Source organism: Elgaria multicarinata, chromosome 11 (genome assembly GCF_023053635.1).
Source record: "Elgaria multicarinata webbii isolate HBS135686 ecotype San Diego chromosome 11, rElgMul1.1.pri, whole genome shotgun sequence".
Classification (NCBI taxonomy): Eukaryota; Metazoa; Chordata; class Lepidosauria; order Squamata; family Anguidae; genus Elgaria; species Elgaria multicarinata.
The window spans coordinates 16,317,107-16,335,743 of NC_086181.1; the positions used below are offsets into that span (position 1 = coordinate 16,317,107).

The 18,637-nt window shown below is 44.5% G+C and overlaps 1 protein-coding gene across 1 annotated transcript; it reads right to left on the bottom strand.

Moving 5' to 3' along the window:
* Nucleotides 1-8,547: 8,547 nt before the first annotated feature.
* On the bottom strand, nt 8,548-18,507 carry LSM12 (LSM12 homolog). Its single transcript, XM_063137487.1, has 5 exons — nt 18,315-18,507; nt 15,048-15,181; nt 14,312-14,421; nt 11,287-11,413; nt 8,548-10,582 (listed from the first exon to the last, which is right to left on the bottom strand). The coding sequence occupies exons 1-5, from the start codon at nt 18,433-18,435 to the stop codon at nt 10,490-10,492; spliced, it is 585 nt and encodes a 194-aa protein (XP_062993557.1). The 5' UTR covers nt 18,436-18,507; the 3' UTR covers nt 8,548-10,489.
* Nucleotides 18,508-18,637: the final 130 nt, after the last annotated feature.

Sequence of the window (18,637 nt, forward strand, 5' to 3'; positions counted from 1 at the left end):
CATTCAGGGTGGATCCAAACCCTTCCCATTCCTCTCATGTAATCGTAATCTCTCTCTCTCTCTCTCTCTCTCTCTCTCTCTCTCTCTCTCTCTCTCTCTCACTCACTCACTCACTCACTCACTCACTCACTCACTCACTCACTCACTCACTCACACACACACACACACACCTACCTACCTACCTACCTACCTACCTACCTACCTACCTCATGGGGGGTACCCCAGCCCTGCAGCTGCTGCAGCTATTTCCTTTCTCGCTGGAACCAATGGATGGGGAAGTTTTGAAGGACTAATTACTGGATTCCTGTCATAACAAGAATGCAACTTCTTTTGCAGATCAAAAATATATATCATAGAATCATAGAATAGCAGAGTTGGAAGGGGCCTACAAGGCCATCGAGTCCAACCCCCTGCTCAATGCAGGAATCCACCCTAAAGCATCCCTGACAGATTGTTGTCCAGCTGCCTTTTGAATGCCTCTAGTGTGGGAGAGCCCACAACCTCCCTAGGTCATTGGTTCCATTGTCGTACTGCTCTAGCAGTCAGGACATTTTTCCTGATGTCCAGCTGGAATCTGGCTTCCTGTAACTTGAGCCCGTTATTCCGTGTCCTGCACTCTGGGAGGATCGAGAAGAGATCCTGTCCCTCCTCTGCATGACAACCCTTTAAGTATTTGAAGAGTGTTTGAACCCAACAAGGAGTTAATTCCAGTTGTGGTATAGGAATTCTGCTATATGCAAATGTAATTTGTTATGCTTATGATATGTGAAGATAACTGACTATTCTGCTTTAAACGCTTTCTGCTTTAAACACTTTTGCAACTTGTCCTTAAGAATTCATGTTGGGTATAATAATTTTTATGTGTGGGAGCATATACAGAGACATCTCATGGTCTTTTGTTAAATGTTTAACAGTACTTAGTGTATGCAGTTGGGTGCTCTTTGGGCTCTGTCCATTTTCGAAGTTTTGAAGAGGTCAGGCAGAAACGACGACGAAGTAAAGAAAAAATGCCACCCAGCAAGCAGGAACCTTCGGTGGTTCTCCCATCCAGTGGAGTCTGGTGGCTTCAATTTCAATGGGGTTATGAATCTGTTCTGAGTGTCAGACAGAACTCTAAAAGAGCTATTCAGAGTGCTGAACCTTATCCCCAAAATGGTTTTAGCACTTTGAATAGCTCCCTTAGAGTTCTGGCTGAAATCTGGAATGGATACACAGCCCCACCAAAATCAGAGCCACCAGCCTCCACAGCTTCCTTCCTGCCCCATAGGATTGCTCCATATGTGTATGTCTTATCTGCAAGTGTAGCAGCATGCAGAGTACCCCCAGATGGGAGCACCTATGTCTGGTTAGAAAGAAAGAGATGCCAACACAAGTCTATGGAAAAATCGTTAGTGCTCATGTTCTCGGTACTATTGGCCATTACCCATACATATATTAATATGGAAAGAAACAGATGGCCCACTGGTCTGCATACAGCGTATCAAGTGCTCTTTGCCATCCACATCAAGGGCAAGTCACATTGCACTTATTTCAGGAAGCAGGTGCATTATGGAAAGAAGTACTCTTTGAGAATGGAAAACTGGTAACATTGATACTGGACACGTTTCAATATTTTGGCATCCAATTTCAGGAGAAGAGTCAAAAAGGCTGCAGGCCGTCACAAGTACAAAGGCTACGATAAACTTTGCAAGATCCATCAGCTGTTAAGACTTTTTACTTGCACAAATTATTTATAGCACTGAGACATGAAGAGACTGAAAAAAAAAAGTTAAAATCTATTTTATATTTACTTTATTCTATCCCTATTCCTATGCCGAGAGGTGAGGAGGGTCTCCTTTCCTTTCAGTCTCAAGTTTGGGAGGGCCCTTCAACAGTGGTGGCACTCTTTGGGGAGATGTACCCTCCCCCCCCACCTTGGTGGTGCCACAGCAGCAAAGAAGACGAAGGATGAGGAGGCGGCCAGGGGTCACTAGGGGCATTATGGGGGAATTAAAATGGTGGGCACTAGCCACAGCTACTTGACTACTGAAAGGAGTGTTGGGCCAGAGGGCTATAGTCATCAGTCCACTGGTAACTGCCCAATAATGCTGATCCCCAATGCCGGGCCTTCCTCCCAAAGTAATTACCAGCAAATCTATAGGTATAGAATAAACACCATCCAGAAGTACTCCTATTATATATTCCTAACTTTGACTCTCGGCCAAATCAAGTGAACGTGATGGGAGTCATGGGAGCTGTAGTCCAAATCAAGCTGCTATATTTCCAGCGATGATAATTGTGCATACCTTGAATTCTTCGTGTGTGTGTATATTTCCACAGGCCTTTCTCTTGCCACCATGCTATTCTCCAGGACGTCCACTTGAGTTACAACCCATCAACTGTCCCAAAGGCTTGACCCCACCTCCCAGGTCCTTTCCTTGTAACATATACCTTGTTGTGTTCTGAACTGCTTTGCAATCTTTTGACATGTCTTTGGCTCCATCGAAATCGAACTGGATCCCAGCTAATGCCATGACGTACAGCTCTAGGCGATGGGTGTTTAGACTCTACCGGCTCTGTTCCATTTCCACCTTTGGGCCACAGCAAGCTTGTACTTCTTACAACTACTGCAGAACAACTGCAAACAGAGGAGTGCCATCGAGATGACAAGAAGCCTGGAGCTAAGCAAAGGGTGTGTTAGTTCAAATCGGTGTGAAATTCGGCCCCTTCCTGCTGTGGGGTTCCTTGGACTCACAGTGACGCAACGAAAATAAGAAGTGACAAATGGCACAATTCTCATCAGGGGCTCCTAGAAGCTAGACCAGCCTTGCCCAATGGCCATATGGGTTGGAGTGATGGGAGCTGCAGCCCAATACATCTGGAGGGCACCTGGTTGGGGAAGACTGGCAATCACTTGCATTACCCACCCTCTCTCAACCAGCCTCCCCCATCCTAGCAGAGATCCTTCTCATTCCTCCCATCGAGCCACAATACCTGTCAGGAGCTGCCCCATGTGGTGAGCTGTAGGAACTGCAGGTTGGAATATCTTCCTGTTTGTTGCTTATTCGTTCAGTCACTTCCGACTCTTCGTGACTTCATGGACCAGCCCACGCCAGAGCTTTCTGTCGGCTGTCGCCACTCCTAGCTCCCCCAAGGTCAAGTCTGTCACCTCCAGAATATCATCCATCCATCTTGCCCTTGGTCGGCCCCTCTTCCTTTTGCCTTCCACTTTCCCTAGCATCAGCATCTTCTCCATGGTGTCCTCTCCTCTCATTATGTGGCCAAAGTACTTCAGTTTTGCCTTTAATACCATTCCCTCAAGTGAGCAGTCTGGCTTTATTTCCTGGAGTATGGACTGGTTTGATCTTCTTGCAGTCCAAGGCACTCTCAGAATTTTCCTCCAACACCACAGTTCAAAAGCATCTATCTTCCTTCGCTCAGCTTTCCTTATGGTTCAGCTCTCGCAGCCATAGGTTACTACGGGGAATACCATTGCTTTAACTATGCGGACCTTTGTTGTCAGTGTGGTGTCTCTGCTCTTAACTATTTTGTCAAGATTTGTCATTGCTCTCCTCCCAAGAAGTAAACGTCTTCTGATTTCCTGGCTGCAGTCAGCGTCTGCAGTAATCTTTGCGCCCAGAAATACAAAGTCTGTCACTGCCTCCACGTTTTCTCCCTCTATTTGCCAGTTATCAATCAAGCTGGTTGCCATAATCTTGGTTTTTCTGAGGTTTAACTGCAACCCAGTTTTTGCACTTTCTTCTTTCACCTTTGCCATAAGGCTCCTCAGCTCCTCCTCGCTTTCAGCCATCAAACTGGTGTCATCTGCATATCTGAGATTGTTAATGTTTCTTCCTGCGATTTTAACTCCAGCCTTGGATTCGTCAAGCCCAGCACGTAGCATGATGTGTTCTGGGATATTTTCATGCTCTGGAGCAGCCCTGCCAAGCTGGTTCCGCCGTTGGATTGTCCTAGACAAGAGGGACTGTATTGTCAGAGTAACAAGGTGTTTCTGTGGGTTCCTTGGCTCTGAGTCCCCGTGGCAACTGACTGTGGCTCAGCTTTGATAATACCTTTGGTTTTTGCCTCAAGCCACCTATCCTTTCTTCAAAGTTCTTTTTTCCTCAATCTAGAATTTGAACCCTTCCTTCAGTCTCATTAACCTCCTTCTCCCCAAGCTTCCCTATATCTCAATACTTCCCCTGGAATGAAGTTAGAAGAAACACCAAGTGTAGCGTTGTTATCAATGTATGGAAAACTTAAATGTAATCAAATGAGAACAGAATTAATAACGGACTTGTTAACAGCTGCAAGGTTAATGATATCCAGAAATTGGAAGGTTCAAGGGGATTATGATATAGAAGACTGGTATCAAGAAATATGGGATATTGGGATAAATGATAAATTAACATGTAATATTAGAATCAGAAGGGGAATAATAAAAAATAACGATTTTGAAGAGATATGGAAATTGTTCTTAGAATATGTATTATTAAAAGGGGGAGGAAGAACACCTCCAGAGGACTCAATGCAATTTTGGAAAGTAGAATAAGATCCCAGTGGTTGGGGTGCACTTATTAATGTGAGTATAACATATAGTTACGAAGTATAACATATAGTTACAAATTGAAGATGAATATTTTTTTATGTATGTATATGATTTATTTGTAGTTATAGAAAAATCAATATTTTTTTTTTAAAGGACCCCACAGTGTGACCCTGTGAGACATTTTGATTCCAGGCAATCTGACAATTGCTCCTTCCCTCACAGAATTTGGACTAAACTCTTTCGGTCCCTGACCAGCTAAGCATCCCATGCAACACCAGTTCGGCCTATACCTAAGGCCTAACCATCCCAAGCACGTTATAAACTGATACACACACTTCAGGGTTTTGAGGGCCATTGGGCAAGATACTCAATGCCCCCCTCCCCTCGGCAAGTTCAGCTTCTCACCAATTGCCACCAGCTGCTATTGCCCCTCATTCCCTTCCTCGTCATTGCTACCACTTGCTTGCTTGGCAGGCAGAGAGTCAATGGGCAAGTGGGCCGTGGCATCTACTGCTCCTCCTTCTCAGAGCCACCATTGTCTGGATCAGTGACAGGCAGGGGAACAAGGAGTTGTAATGATGAAGAGCAACTCCAGTTTTTTTTTGCCAGTGGTTGCCTGCTGGAGTGTGGGCCCTCGGGAGGTGCCCCACCACACCTAACCTTGACGCCAGCCCTGCACACTCCTGCTTCTTGCTACATTGGCTTCATTAAACCATATATACCCGTAGCAACAGACGTTTGCAGACATGAATTACATCGTGTGGTTTTTTATGATACGAACATTCATACATTTGCTAATACTTAATATTCTTCTTCAACAGACTAATGCATGAAGCAGCAGCCACCTGTACATTTTTATTTTTTAGAATGCTTTTGTTGCCTTATAGTAACATTTAACAATGTGATATTCCTGTTCAGGGCAGAATTCCATAAAGGAAAATGATAGCAAAGGGGTGGCGGGTCACCATCCCCAAGGTTGTCAACTTTCAGACCATGTCGTTGGGGCCATAGCGGATCTAAGAAAAGTTTCTATGTAAAGGATGGCTCACCTTGGGGGTGTGGGGAGGAGACACACCAAACTGGTGTTGTAGCTAAAGTGTTGGACTGAGGGACAGGACATCCCCACTTGGCCATGGAAGTTCACTGGGTGACTTCGGGCCAGTCACAGACTCTCAGCCCAACGTACCTCAGAGGGTTGTTGTTGTGAGGATAAAATGGATAGGATTATTAGTGGTTTTAAATTTTGTATATCTGTTTTAATGTTCATTGGGGGTTTTTAACTTTTGTAAACCGCCCAGAGAGCTTCGTCTAGGGGGCGGTATATAAATGTAATTAAATAAATAAAATAAATAAATATTATGTATGCTGCCTTGGGTTCCTTAAGGAGGAAAAAAGGCAGGATATAAATGTAATAAATAAAATAAAAAACCATTAAGATATATTTTCAGTAATCTGCTAAGTTGTTCCATTACACTGCTGGGGTCTCCCCCCCCCCAAAAAAGTCCTTTTAATGTTATTTATAATACCTATTAATACTGTCCTACTTCAGTCAACTGAGGACATTGTAACAGTTAGCAACAGCTACATTCAACTTTCGTTTTTAAATAGTAACCATCTAAGGCAGAAGATCCAGGGATATTGCTGTGAAATACAAGACTAGCGATATTCACTGAGAACTGGGCTTAGATTCGGGAGGTCAGTGTGCATGTTATCACTCTACTGTGGTTTCCACTTACAGCATGGGGGAACTTGTGGATCTCCAGTTCTTGGGACTACAACTCCCATTATTCCTGTCCATTGGCAATGCTGGCTGGAGCCAATGGGAGTTGGAGCCCAACAAGATCTAGAGTGCCACCCGTTTCCCAAACCTGCCTTACAGACAGTTTCACGTCCCTACCTGTAAAACAGGAATAAAAGTGACCAGGTCTCAGAGTACTCTGCAGTAAAAATAAAAATCTTGTACAGGCATAGTACTGTGACTTCTGTATAAAAATGCAAGTATTATTGTACTGTTTTGGCAATAGAGGAAAGGGAGAGGAGTCACCGGTGCTGAAGACACACCATTAAACAATTGGCAATCTTACTCAGCCACACTTCTACTATAGCCCTGGGCATGACACTTTGGGACAAACCCACAGGCCATAGCAAATAAGGTGCTAAGGATTGATTAAATCATGGCAGGGTGTGTGTTTCTGTTGAGGGCTGCCTTCCCTCCAGGGTAACTTGTTGGGAAGGTGGTAGCATGCTACCTGTAGGCAAGGCTGAAGGCAGTAGCAGAAAACGCCAAGGCAAAAGTGAAGAGAACGAGCCCTTTTCTATCTCTTCCCCCATCACCACCTTTTCTCTCTGCAGGAAGATCAAGATTTGAACTGATCTTACAGAAGGCTGCATAAATTTGGCTGAGGGCTGCAGTTCGCCCATTCCTGGATTGAGTGGTAAGTACATGTCACATTTGATATATGGCATTTCTTATCCTTAAGTTGCAGAGAAATCTTCCAATACACAAAACTTAGAAAACGCGAGTCTCTATCCCCGGTTCTACTAGAAGCCCTTCTTAACCAAACTCTAGTTTAAGATTTCTTCAGCAACTAATTCACTTCTCTCTAAAGCCAAGACTAATAGGATATCAAATTTCATATCCAACTTCATTCAGCAAACTTATCCTGGTCTATTCTAAAAGAGGATGTAACAGAAAAGGATTAATTGAGGACACTTGTGGTTAACTACAAGTTTATAGGACGGAACTACTTGGCAGGGAACTACTAGTTCCCAGTTTATGTTGACCTTATTGCAACTACTCATCTTTCTACCTCCCTCTCCCAAATCCCCCAAGTTCTCTGCAATAAATTGAATTCTTTTAAACAGCATAAAATGAGTGTATAACATGTATCCTCTAGGTGAGAACAGCCAGTATCAACTACATCCCAGTGTTGTGTGAACTCATGAAAGTTGGTTGTAGGTCCTACAGCTTTCTTGCCATCATCCACAAGCCTAATAAATCTCACAGAAGCTGCCATATGGTCACTTGAAAATCTATCAATTCAGTGTTACCCAGCACGCTCCCCAACGGGTGTTAAGCAGAGCAAAACGGGACAATAATAAGGCCCAACTGAAGTGGGATTTTTGAACCCAGGCAGGAACAATTAAAAGTCCAATAGCTGCAGCAGTTTCCTTTGTGGGATGGACACACACTCCTCTATATGAAAGGGGGCGTTGTTTATCTTGATTGGGAATAGGCTACTAGGTATTGTGGTCACCACCTTGGCCCCAATTCTTACACTCACCAAGAACTGGCATGGAATCAGTGGAGTAATTGTAAGCCTATGCGGCAGGGTCTTGCTATTTACTGTGTTATCTGTACAGCACCATGTACATTGATGGTGCTATATTAATAATAATAATAATAATAATAGAGTGATGTGAGCATCGCCCCCATCCCTTCCACTTGCTGTGCTCTAAGTTCATTAAAATAGTTTAAAATTGTGTAGTGTATGTTGGCCAAAAAGCAGCATAAAATGGTTTTAACCCACCATCCAAGCAGACGCCCAAATTTACATAGGAAGTTATGTACTTGGGGGCGGGACCCAGCCTTGTGCTACTCCTCCACCATGCTATGTCAATGCTTCCCCTGGAGAGTAGACCAAGTGAGGCCCAGTTTGCATCTTGAAACTTTTGTCTTCTGCTTCCCACCCATGTTCCAAGGGCACAGGCTGTATTGTATTCATTTTGTTGCCATCGAGAATGGAAATATTAACCTACTCACACACAGCAATGTAACCCATTTAAGGAAATAGGGAACAGATGTAACCAGTGTGGAAAATCACCATAACCAGCAATGTAGGCACATGAGCAACTGCATTAGTGCATGTGGTGTATAAGCTTGCACAGGAGACACTGTGCATTCAACATATCTGTGTATTAACTTCAGTTCACTGGTTCTTGGCACTGAATTCAATCCCTTTCCCCAAACACCCTCTACCCTCCGCCCTTAAAAGACAGAAACCCACCAACACAAATGCTTGTTTGATGGTTAAAAAAATTCTGGGTTTTTATTGGTTTTGCTAGACAATACTAAAAAAAAAATTCCCTCCATTCTCAAAGGCAGGGCTTGAATTATTTAAAATTTGATCCATTTGTTTAAAAAAAAGGGGGAAGGGGGAAAGAGATCATGGCAAAAAAAAAAAAAAAATCCACTGTAACCTCACATTTTGTCCAAATTAAAATCCTTTTACTCCCCAAAACGCATTTCTAAGGCAAGAATATTTATGAAGGAGAGCGAGAGCAGTCTGCCTGGGAGTTGCAGATCAAAACAAGCCTGCAACTAGGACCTTTGAGAGTAAGGTGATCAGTCTAGAATGTATTATAGCAATATGGTTGAAATCTGTACAAGAGACACTTTGACAGGAACCATATTCTTGGGAGAGTGGGTCGCATCCTGCAAGTAGTATCACACTACTCACAGCAATGAGGAAGATCATTTCCCTCCCGGAACAACACAGCATTATCACATTTGAATTCTCCAAACGACGGCTACTGTGCCTGAACAGAATAGGAAAAGCAAACTGCCTTTTTAACAGCAGCCCTTGCATTTACTTGATACAGCTGCGCACCACTGGAAGGATTCAAATGTCACATGACTTGCCATGAGCAAAGTTGATTCAGGAGGAGCAACGAAAGTGCACCACTTGAAACCAAAGGGACTCACTCACCATGCTGCAGAGAAGTGCGGCAAAGATCCTAGTGAGGCTCATCTACGGCCTTACCCCTTCAGATAGTTCATTTTGGAAGAGGGCCAGTGCAGCTAGGCTGGGGTTGAGCACAGCCATGTGAAGACTCGGCCCAAACCTTCATGTCCCTTCTCCAACCCAAGGTTGGGTCACAAGGTGCAAAAGGCTCCCAAGCAACCTTTGTCGATGGGCAGCACTTTGGCATGGCCAAAGAGCATATGAAAGAGGAAGCTATGAGATCTCTCCCGGTTTTTACGCCCTTTGAGAAGACCTAAGTGACTCCATAAGTACCATCGGGTGCTGGCCAGGAGCAGTCCCACTCCAGTGGTATTAACAGGGCCCACATTTACAAAAAATGTAACATACAAGTTCAACTTGTGAAAAGATGAGGAGGAAGCCTGCATCCCGTGTCTGTGTGTGTGTGTGTGTGTGTGTGTGTGTGTGTGTGTGTCCGTGTCCCCCTGCGTAGGGTAGGGCCCACTAAAGCTGTAGCTTCAACAGACATCTGATCTCCAGAGTTATCCATAGAAATGCCAACTGCGGAAGGCGTGATTGTTAAGCGTGGAAATATACATTTTTTTCTGCCATGATCCCAGTTCAGAGTACTGCAAGAAGCAGAAAATATTTAAAGGACATTTTATATATATATTTATTATATATATATTTCGAGATAAGAAAAATAAGGCTAATTCAAGCCTTGCCCTGTGCAAACAAAAACCAAAATGAGAGATCGCCAGTCACACAAAGGTCCCGATTACATTACCACAGTCAGCTTGTTATTTTCTGTTTTCTCTCTCTATTTTTTTTTTTAATATGACAAACTTGGGAGCTGAATTCTCCTATGGTACAGGAGGAGGGGCGGCATGGAATTGATTTCAGTAAAGCTAAAAAAAAAAAAAAAAGATTCTGGGAGGGAGAAAAACCTCAAATACAAGACAGTTGACTGTTCTAGGGGCGGGGGGGGAAACCTGGTGGGCCAAAAGTAAAGAGTCTGTTAGTCAAGTAATGAATGAGTTTTTTTAAATTATTCTCTTGTTTTTGAAGTCTAAAGTTCGGAAGTTGTGGGTCCCACCATTACAGGGCCGCCACAAAATAGAAGTGAACCCCCCCCTGCCCTCCCCCGACCTCTTTTGGAAGAAGTCTGTGTCATCTGCTGCTGCGTGTTCGAAGGGTTCCCCCCCACCCCCACCCCCCGCAGGAGCAATCTGTCGCAACCAGGAAGAGCAGGCAGGACTCAGGACGAGAGGGCGCTTTCCTTCTGTGTAGGCTGGACTTGTGAACGCTGCATCACCTTTTGGCTTTCGACATCTCTAAAATGTTTCTCAACCTGGATGGAGGAGACGGAGGCAAGGGAGTTAGTGCCTGTCATACTCAGTGAGGCCCTCTGGATGCTCGAGGGACCTAACACGTGAATGAGCTTAGCTGGATTGTAGGTTGTGAGAAAAAGATCTGCCGGGCAGCCAGTCACTCCTGCAAGTGATGGTCCCTGCCGAGTTACAGGAAGCAGAGTCAAAGCGTTTTCAAAGGCGGGATAAGCAACACATGAACTGAACTAGAGAGCAGGTCTTTTGCCTCAGCTCACGCCACAGAACGTACTTGCTTCCTCACCCTGCAACCATCTTGAAAAAAGGTGTGCTCGGAGGAGGGAGGGTGCATGGGTCAGCCACACGGAGGCTAGCATAAAATTCGGTACCTCAAGAGCACTTCAAATGGAGCGCAGTAGAATGGTGCATTTTTAGTTCTGCCATGGTGGCTTTTTGGGAAGTTCTGTTCTATTCTACAGGCAGGACCACCGGCCAAATTATTTAGGTTTCCAATCGCTTCCTGTTTGTTGGAACAAACAGCAGCTACCTTGATAAAGAAGAACTTTAGCCAAACAAACTCGCTGGGAAGGCTAAAGGCAGATGGCAGGAAGGACAGTTTGTTTTAGGGTCTGCATGATAGTACAACTTGTCGCTCGTGTCACTGCCTTTTGGGCCACGTCTTCCCTTTTCCTTCCCTCCCCCAGTCCGCTGCTCTTGGTCTACTTACTATTTTGCGTACATGACTTAGGGCACTCCCCTCTTTGCCTTTACAGTTTTCCACTTGGTATGGAGGGGCAATGACAACTTCTTCCATCACGACTATATTCTTCTCTTGCCATTTACAATCTTTAATACTGGAGGAAGAAAACACAGGGTTCATTGGCTTTACTAACAAACAAAAGCCCCACAAAGTCACTGGCTGAATAGCCAAAGCCATACAGGGGAAGAGGAGAGCAGAAGGGACCCATTTGCTTTCTCTCACAGCCACCAAGAATCCCTCTGCACCAGCCTTCCTCAACCTGGGGCGCTCCAGATGTGTTGGACTGCACCTCCCAGAATGCCCCAGCCAGCAGAGCTGGCTGGGGCATTCTGGGAGTTGTAGTCCAACACATCTGGAGCGCCCCAGGTTGAGGAAGGCTGCTCTACACCAACGGCTTCCTCTATAGCCCGAGGACTGCTATACTTCCACATTACGTAATGACACCACTATGGACACTACAGAGAAGTGGGGTGACTGAATAGGTCAGTGTTTACGATCTAAGAAAGTTGAAGCCAGCAATGGGAGACAAAGAGACTTGATAAAAAGAAGGGGTGGTGTCAAGGCAAAAGCCCAGAAGAACAAGACTGCAATCATGTAAGAAAGGGCTTTGCAAATGTGGATTTTGAAGGGCGTCTAACATATAACACCTTAATGAGCCTAGTCCAACAGAAAGCACATCATCTCATATAGACCATTTTTGCCCCAAGAAGGATTAAAGTTCAAACAGCTAGAGCACCGAGCGAGGATTTCCCAGGGGCTACCTCAGCATGGAAAGGCCGTCCCATACAAAGTCACCAAAGTCCAAGCCTGCATATATTTCAGAGGCACACAAATCTAGGTTTAGGAGATTGCAGGGAGGATCAACAATCCAGTTTAGTTCCTGCTTATTCAGGAGTCCTACTAACATGTTACTTGTACTTAGGACACTCGCATGTTGAAGCATGAGCAGGGCCTTGCTCCTGTCTCCAATGTCTGCACATTGAGCATGAGTCTCCAGGAAAGATGCCCAACACATGAGCAACTGCCCGTTCATAGGGGTTCGCGATCCAATGACCGTGGTCAACACGCAGACACTGGGGTGGAGCTAGCCCAGGGACATAACACTGGAACTAGGGCCAGAAGCCCTCCTTTTCCTTCAACATATGGTTGTCCTATATGCAAGTAAAGCTAGGGGATGACTTCCCTGATGGTCATCAGTCCAGTCTTGCTCAATGTCACTGGCACTCAATTTACTGGGGCTCCTTTTTGCCAATGGCCAAAAGCACCTATGTGAACTCTTTCAAGTACACATTCATCTCTCAACTGTAGGCAAGAAACTCATGACCACCGCATATGTTATTCTATGACTAAGGAGAAATCAAAAATGGCTTTCTAGACCAGCCTCCCATAAGGTCTAGGAGCACATGTAGACGAGACCCACTGAAAGGGGAGTTAAATTCAACATGACTAAATTAATTCCCACTCATTTCAGTGGGACTACTCTAAGTATACTAGCCTGGATCCATCCCCTAGACTGTGATGAACACACAGCAAATTAGGTTAATGAATTTATCACACGTGCTTTAAACGGTATAAGCAAAGCAGAAAAAGAGAAATACATACTCCCTTTACAGGTTTACAGTATCAATTAACAGAAACAAGAATGTAATTCTAAGCCAGTACTCTATGCAACTATAAATCCTCCACTGTTTTTGCTACTTGTTTTAGGGCAACCTTTGAATGTTTGGAAACACTGCCACACCTGGGGTAAGTGTTCGATATTGATTAGAAATTAGTACTTTTCAGTACGGATCTAGCATTCATCTCCATCACACATTTATGTTGTGGTTAAGATGCAGTTCCAAAATAACTCAATGGACCAGACTGAGAGAGTGGAAGTGTGACATGTGAGGAGAAAGAGTGCAACAGACACACATATTTTGGCCTCTACGATAAACAGCCATGGTATTTAGGAATATTGATACTATTCATCAGGTGAAGGGAGGTTGTTTTTTTGATGCACAGGTTGCATTTGGTGTGTTTACTATTGCTTAATGGAACGGCAATCTTACGGATTCCACAATTTGTTTTAATATATTAAGCTAACTATATCCCAATATTCTTTCTTTTCAATTAATTAGTGAACCTTGTTTGATATGTGTATTGGGAACACAACACTGATGTATGCATATTGATTTAAGGTTTGTTTGATTAGAATTTTCATGAGTATACACTTACAGCCGTTACTGTATTATCTTTATACACTTTTACAATCAGAGTAATTTGTATTTTTCCTATACATTATCACTCTTTCTGCTTATTGGATGCCATTTTGTTGGGGAGCTTACAAGGAAATCATGAAAAACAAGCCTGTTAGACATAAGTTTTATTAAGCTGAACAACTCTAGGCTTTATGAACCACAATTCACACAATCCCTGTAGCAACACAATTCAACAGCTCAATTCTCAGTTCAGTTGTTATCCTCCTCCCTACAACATTTCATTGTTCAAAGTGTCCTCATTCATCTCACTGCCATACTTGAGGCAATAGCTTCAGGTTAGAAACATGTATATTTTGCATGAAAAAGCCACCAAATTCCACACTGCAGTAATCCAAGTTATTTGTCTGGAAATAAATTATCCAGGTAGGACAGGGGTGGGCAACTTGTGGCCCTCCAGATGTTTTGGCCTACACCCCATAGCATTCCTCACCACTGGCCATGCTAGCTAGGGCTGATGGGAGTTGTAAAGAAAACAACTGGAGTGCCACAAATTGCCCACCCACCCCTGACCTAGCGAATTCTACTTCAACCAGCCATGGTTGAAGTAGAATTCCTACACTCTGCTTGCAAGATCCAGTCTTTAAGTACGTAGGAAAAGTGTGGAAATTTCCATTAGCATCTGGTGGAATCACAGAACTTGGGAGAGAATGAAAGAGAATTCTGTACTCCGGTATAGCTCCCTGTCCTTCCTAGTTACCCTCCCGGTCCCATATTCCACACCTACTACTTACGTCTTGTGTATAGTCTGGAAAAGCTGCTGTCCTTCCAAGGAGACCCCAGCACTAATTGCATATGCCTGGCTCATCTTTTCTTCCTTCTCCATCCGTGCTTTGTTTGCAAGCTGGAAAGGAGACATAAAGGATAGAGAGATCTTAATCTTGGTCCACAAGCAGCAGCAGAGACATCAAGCCTTAAATGGAGTTCTGTTTGCTGGAAACAATGTTTGGATGACTGGGGATGCGACATTTCACAAGCTGAAGCCCTCGAAGCTAGTTGATACAACCCCAGATTGATGCGCAGTCACAGGAGCTCCATAGAATTACAAGATTTGGAAGCAACGAGTTGTTTTTCCTCCAGTGGATCTACCCTAAATAGAATTTATATTGGATGCAGCCCCTTCTAATCTAGCTAAGATGCATCAATTAAATCTGATACAGTTCTCTACCCAATTTGTTCACAAATTTAAGACTGGCTTTGTTTAAAGCCAGGACTGCTGTATTTTACCTATGTTGCTTTGTAGCCAATTACATGCAAGACAATTTTGAATGATCAAATGACTTGAAAGGGTACAAATAGTGGCTACTAATTAAAAGCCCACAAAACAGCCAATAGCGGCAGGTTGATATTTACAAAACAGCCAGGTTGGTTAAACAGAGTAAGGGAGCACTTCATACTGCCAATAGTTTGCAACCATTGATGTAATAGTCGCACTGACAGGAAAACCCAACTCCACAAAGGTAGTCTTACCTTGTTAACATTGAGTGAAGCTAAAGGTGGGGGTGTTTCTGTACGGTCATTAATTATTTCCACTGATGAAACGTACTGTAAATTTATAAGCAAGATATCTGCGTGGTTAGGTTTGCCACTTGAAGAAGGACATTCTGGAGAAAATCATTAAGGAAACAAATCCTCAAATATCATTCAACATTTCAGAGACAGAATGAGCTATGAGTACCATTGGAAGAAAAAGCCTATAGACATGTAAGCGCTTACAAACATTGTCAGCGCATTGAAGAATGCATGCAATCATCTGCACTCGTTTCATAGCTGAAGCTTGATGCTAGCTACCTTATGGATGACTGCATTATAAACATTCCATGGAAAAAACCATTAGACTTTTGCAATGTTAGTTTAGGCAACATGTTACCATAAAGCAACATCTAACTAGTCAATAAAACCAGCAACAAAGGGTTGGTTCACTCCAAAGATGTACCCAGGCTACACTCTAGGAATGCTAAAAACAAAGCAAAACAAACCTTGGAACAGGTAAAATATGAACATTTAATATACTGAGCACTTTTAGAAGCCAGACAGAGTATGTTCTGAAGCTAGCATTTAGCCATCATGACTAGCAGCCATTGATAGTCCTAGTCTTCCATGAGTTTATCATCGCTTTTTAAAGCTACCCAACAGTTTAGCTATATGCTATGTGAAGAAGTATTTTCTTTTGTCTCCCATCAATCCGCCTGGGTTCTGGTTATTCTCAGACAGGGGAAAACATTTCTATCTAGCCAATTTCTCCACACCATGCAAAATTTTATAAACCCAACTTCTAGAAACAGAGTAGTAACTCACAAAGCAATGGATTCTGGTAAATGGGATCCAATAGAAGCCCAAGGGCCTTCAACATCCTGAGACTTCACCTGCTCTTGCTTTATGCCCAGAGAACTTCTTTCAGACAGAATGACACAGAGCAAGTGCAGACATAAAGGAGACTGTTACTGCACATACCTCTTCCCATTCCTAGCTCAAATTCCCTCTGGCCGTTTTAACCATGGGGTCAAGTGGTATATCAGCACTAATGTTAACTAGAGTCAACTTTGGTGGCAGTGCTAATGCTTCACTATAGCTAGTGGGCTTTGTATTTGAGAGGTGTGGGACATGAGCAATCACTCCGTGTCAGCACAAACCCACAGGTTCACAACAGACTTCTAAACGGACTTCTCTTCTGCCAAGACGCTTGTTCATGCGCTGGTTATTTCACGGTTGGACTACTGCAACCTTCTTCTCTCTGGCCTTCCTTCTTCTCACATCAGTCCGTGGGTTTCTGTTCACCACTCTGCCGCAAAGATCATCTTCTTGGCTCGCCGCTCTGACCATGTTACTCCGCTTCTGAAATCTCTTCATTGGCTTCCAATTCACTTCAGAATCCAATATAAACTTCTCCTGTTAACCTTCAAAGCTTTTCACGGTCTAGCTCCTTCCTATCTCTCCTCTCTCATCTCACACTATCACCCCGCTCGTGCTCTTCGCTCCTCTGATGCCATGTTTCTCGCCTGCCCAAGGGCCTCTACTTCCCTTGCTCGGCTTCGTCCATTTTCTTCTGCTGCCCCTTACGCCTGGAACGCTCTTCCAGAACATTTGAGAACTACAAGTTCAATCGCAGCTTTTAAAGCTCAACTAAAAACTTTTCTTTTTCCTAAAGCTTTTAAAACTTGATGTTGTGCGGACTTTATACTGTTAGTTTTACCCTACCCTGTGCCTGCTTACCCTACCCTGTGCCTGTTGGCATTCTCTTCCCCTCCTTATTGTTTTACTATGATTTTATTAGATTGTAAGCCTATGCAGCAGGGTCTCGCTATTTACTGTTTTACTCTGTACAGCACCATGTACATTGATGGTGCTATATAAATAAATAAATAAATAAATAATAAATAATATATAAAGAAAACACTGCTCCACCTAGCACACTGCTATACTCCCTTTTATTGCTAGGGTGGAGAAAGAAGCCCAAAGCATCTTATCCCAAAACTGGCTGCTTGCCTTTGTAATTCTCTGAGATACACACACAGAAACATCCCACAGCACCGAAATGCAGGATTTCCTCTTCTCCAAAGAGTCAGCTCCTCCAAAACTTCCTCTCAGTTCCAGCATGCAGGCTCGCTGCTAACCATGAACTTCTAAGTCCACATGTTCATAGCTGATTAAAGGTGCTCAATACAAACCACAATGGGTTTGAAAGGAACAACTATCTGAACACTCCCAATGTCCTTACCCCATCCCACCCCCGCCACAAGCGCTTTTTCAACATCAACCACATTCCAATTCACATCAAAATGGGCAACTGAAACATATCCCAAACCTGATGTTTTTTTTTTAACTCAGGAAGGGTTTATATATAGATGTTCATCACCTGATGATAGCAACGACAAATGTTTTACATAAATATCAAATTAAAATCTGCACATGTTAAGCACAGAGAACTTTTGTATAACTTCAAATACAGTGCTTTTCAGTAGGATCAGTTAATACATTCAGGTTACTAATCATCAAGTACTGAGAAATCAAATGAGACACATGCCTGCCTGAGCTGGTCCTAAGTCAAGTTCAGATACTTTCCCACCCTGCACATTGAGAGGATTCTGCAACACCTGTTTGGTTTAACCTAAGATTCCTCCTTCATCAAAGCTCCATCCTAGTCTAGATCCAGAATCAGTTTTCCTGCATCTCTGCCCAATAAACCGCACTCTCTCAAAAGCTGCCCCCAAACCTGCATCAGGTGGACCTTACATCCCAAGCTTTCATTTGCACTTCCACCCACAAGCATTCCATTCATGTTTCCTTAGACTAAATATTACTCACGCCAAAGTGTCCTAATCCATCCCTCACTTTCCAGGTTCACCTCTTGCTCCTCCTCTTCGCACGCTTTCAAATTATCCTGTCTAAAACAGGCAAAATACGCCCTCCAAGCTTGAAAAGCACTCCTGCCCTCTGCGCCGACCACCTGCCCTCATCCCCCTCGCCCAGAAGACATGCTTGCGGCTTCCCTCCCTCCCTCCCTAAGATAGCTCCCGTCTCTCAAACCTCAGCCATCCCAAGCCTCTCTCGGCTACTCAAAAGTTTCCTCCAGCCCAGGCACTGGGGCTGGATCAGGCCAAGCGAGCTCACGTGCCCTCTCTCCTCCCCACACGCCAGAATGCCCCCTCGCAGGCCCGGGCCCGGCGGCAGCCCTTGTCGCCCTTGCCCCATCGGGGCCCTGCCCTGCCCTGCCCACTCCTCTCCCGAAAAGGATACTGAGCGCCAGCATCTTGCTGGGGTAGTCGAAGGCCACCACCTCGCCCTGCAGCCGCTGCTCCTGGCAAGTCTGGCACGACACCTGGCTGCCCACACTGAAGCACTCGCCCGGGGCCGCCATCTTGTTTCAGGCCCAGGCGGCGGCAGCGGAGGCGGCGGCACCCTTCGCGCCCCCGCTGCGCCCCCGCTGCAGCAGCAGCCTCCGCCGACGGAAAGGAAGAAGACGGGGAGGCCCGGGGAAGGGGTACCGAGACCTACCCCGGCGCGCCAAGGCGGGCCCGGCGCGCTCGCTTCGTTCCTTTTAGCCGCCTGGCTGGAGCAGC

Excerpts from the sequence above, each read along its gene's own strand:
- LSM12 (XM_063137487.1), bottom strand. The coding sequence starts at position 18,435 with ATGGCGGCCCCGGGCGAGTGCTTCAGTGTGGGCAGCCAGGTGTCGTGC. Across the intron at positions 14,422-15,047 it reads CTTCACTCAATGTTAACAAG|CTTGCAAACAAAGCACGGAT; the intron begins GTAAGACTACCT and ends TCTCCTTTCCAG. Across the intron at positions 10,583-11,286 it reads TAAGTCATGTACGCAAAATA|GTTGAGAAACATTTTAGAGA; the intron begins GTAAGTAGACCA and ends TCCTCCATCCAG.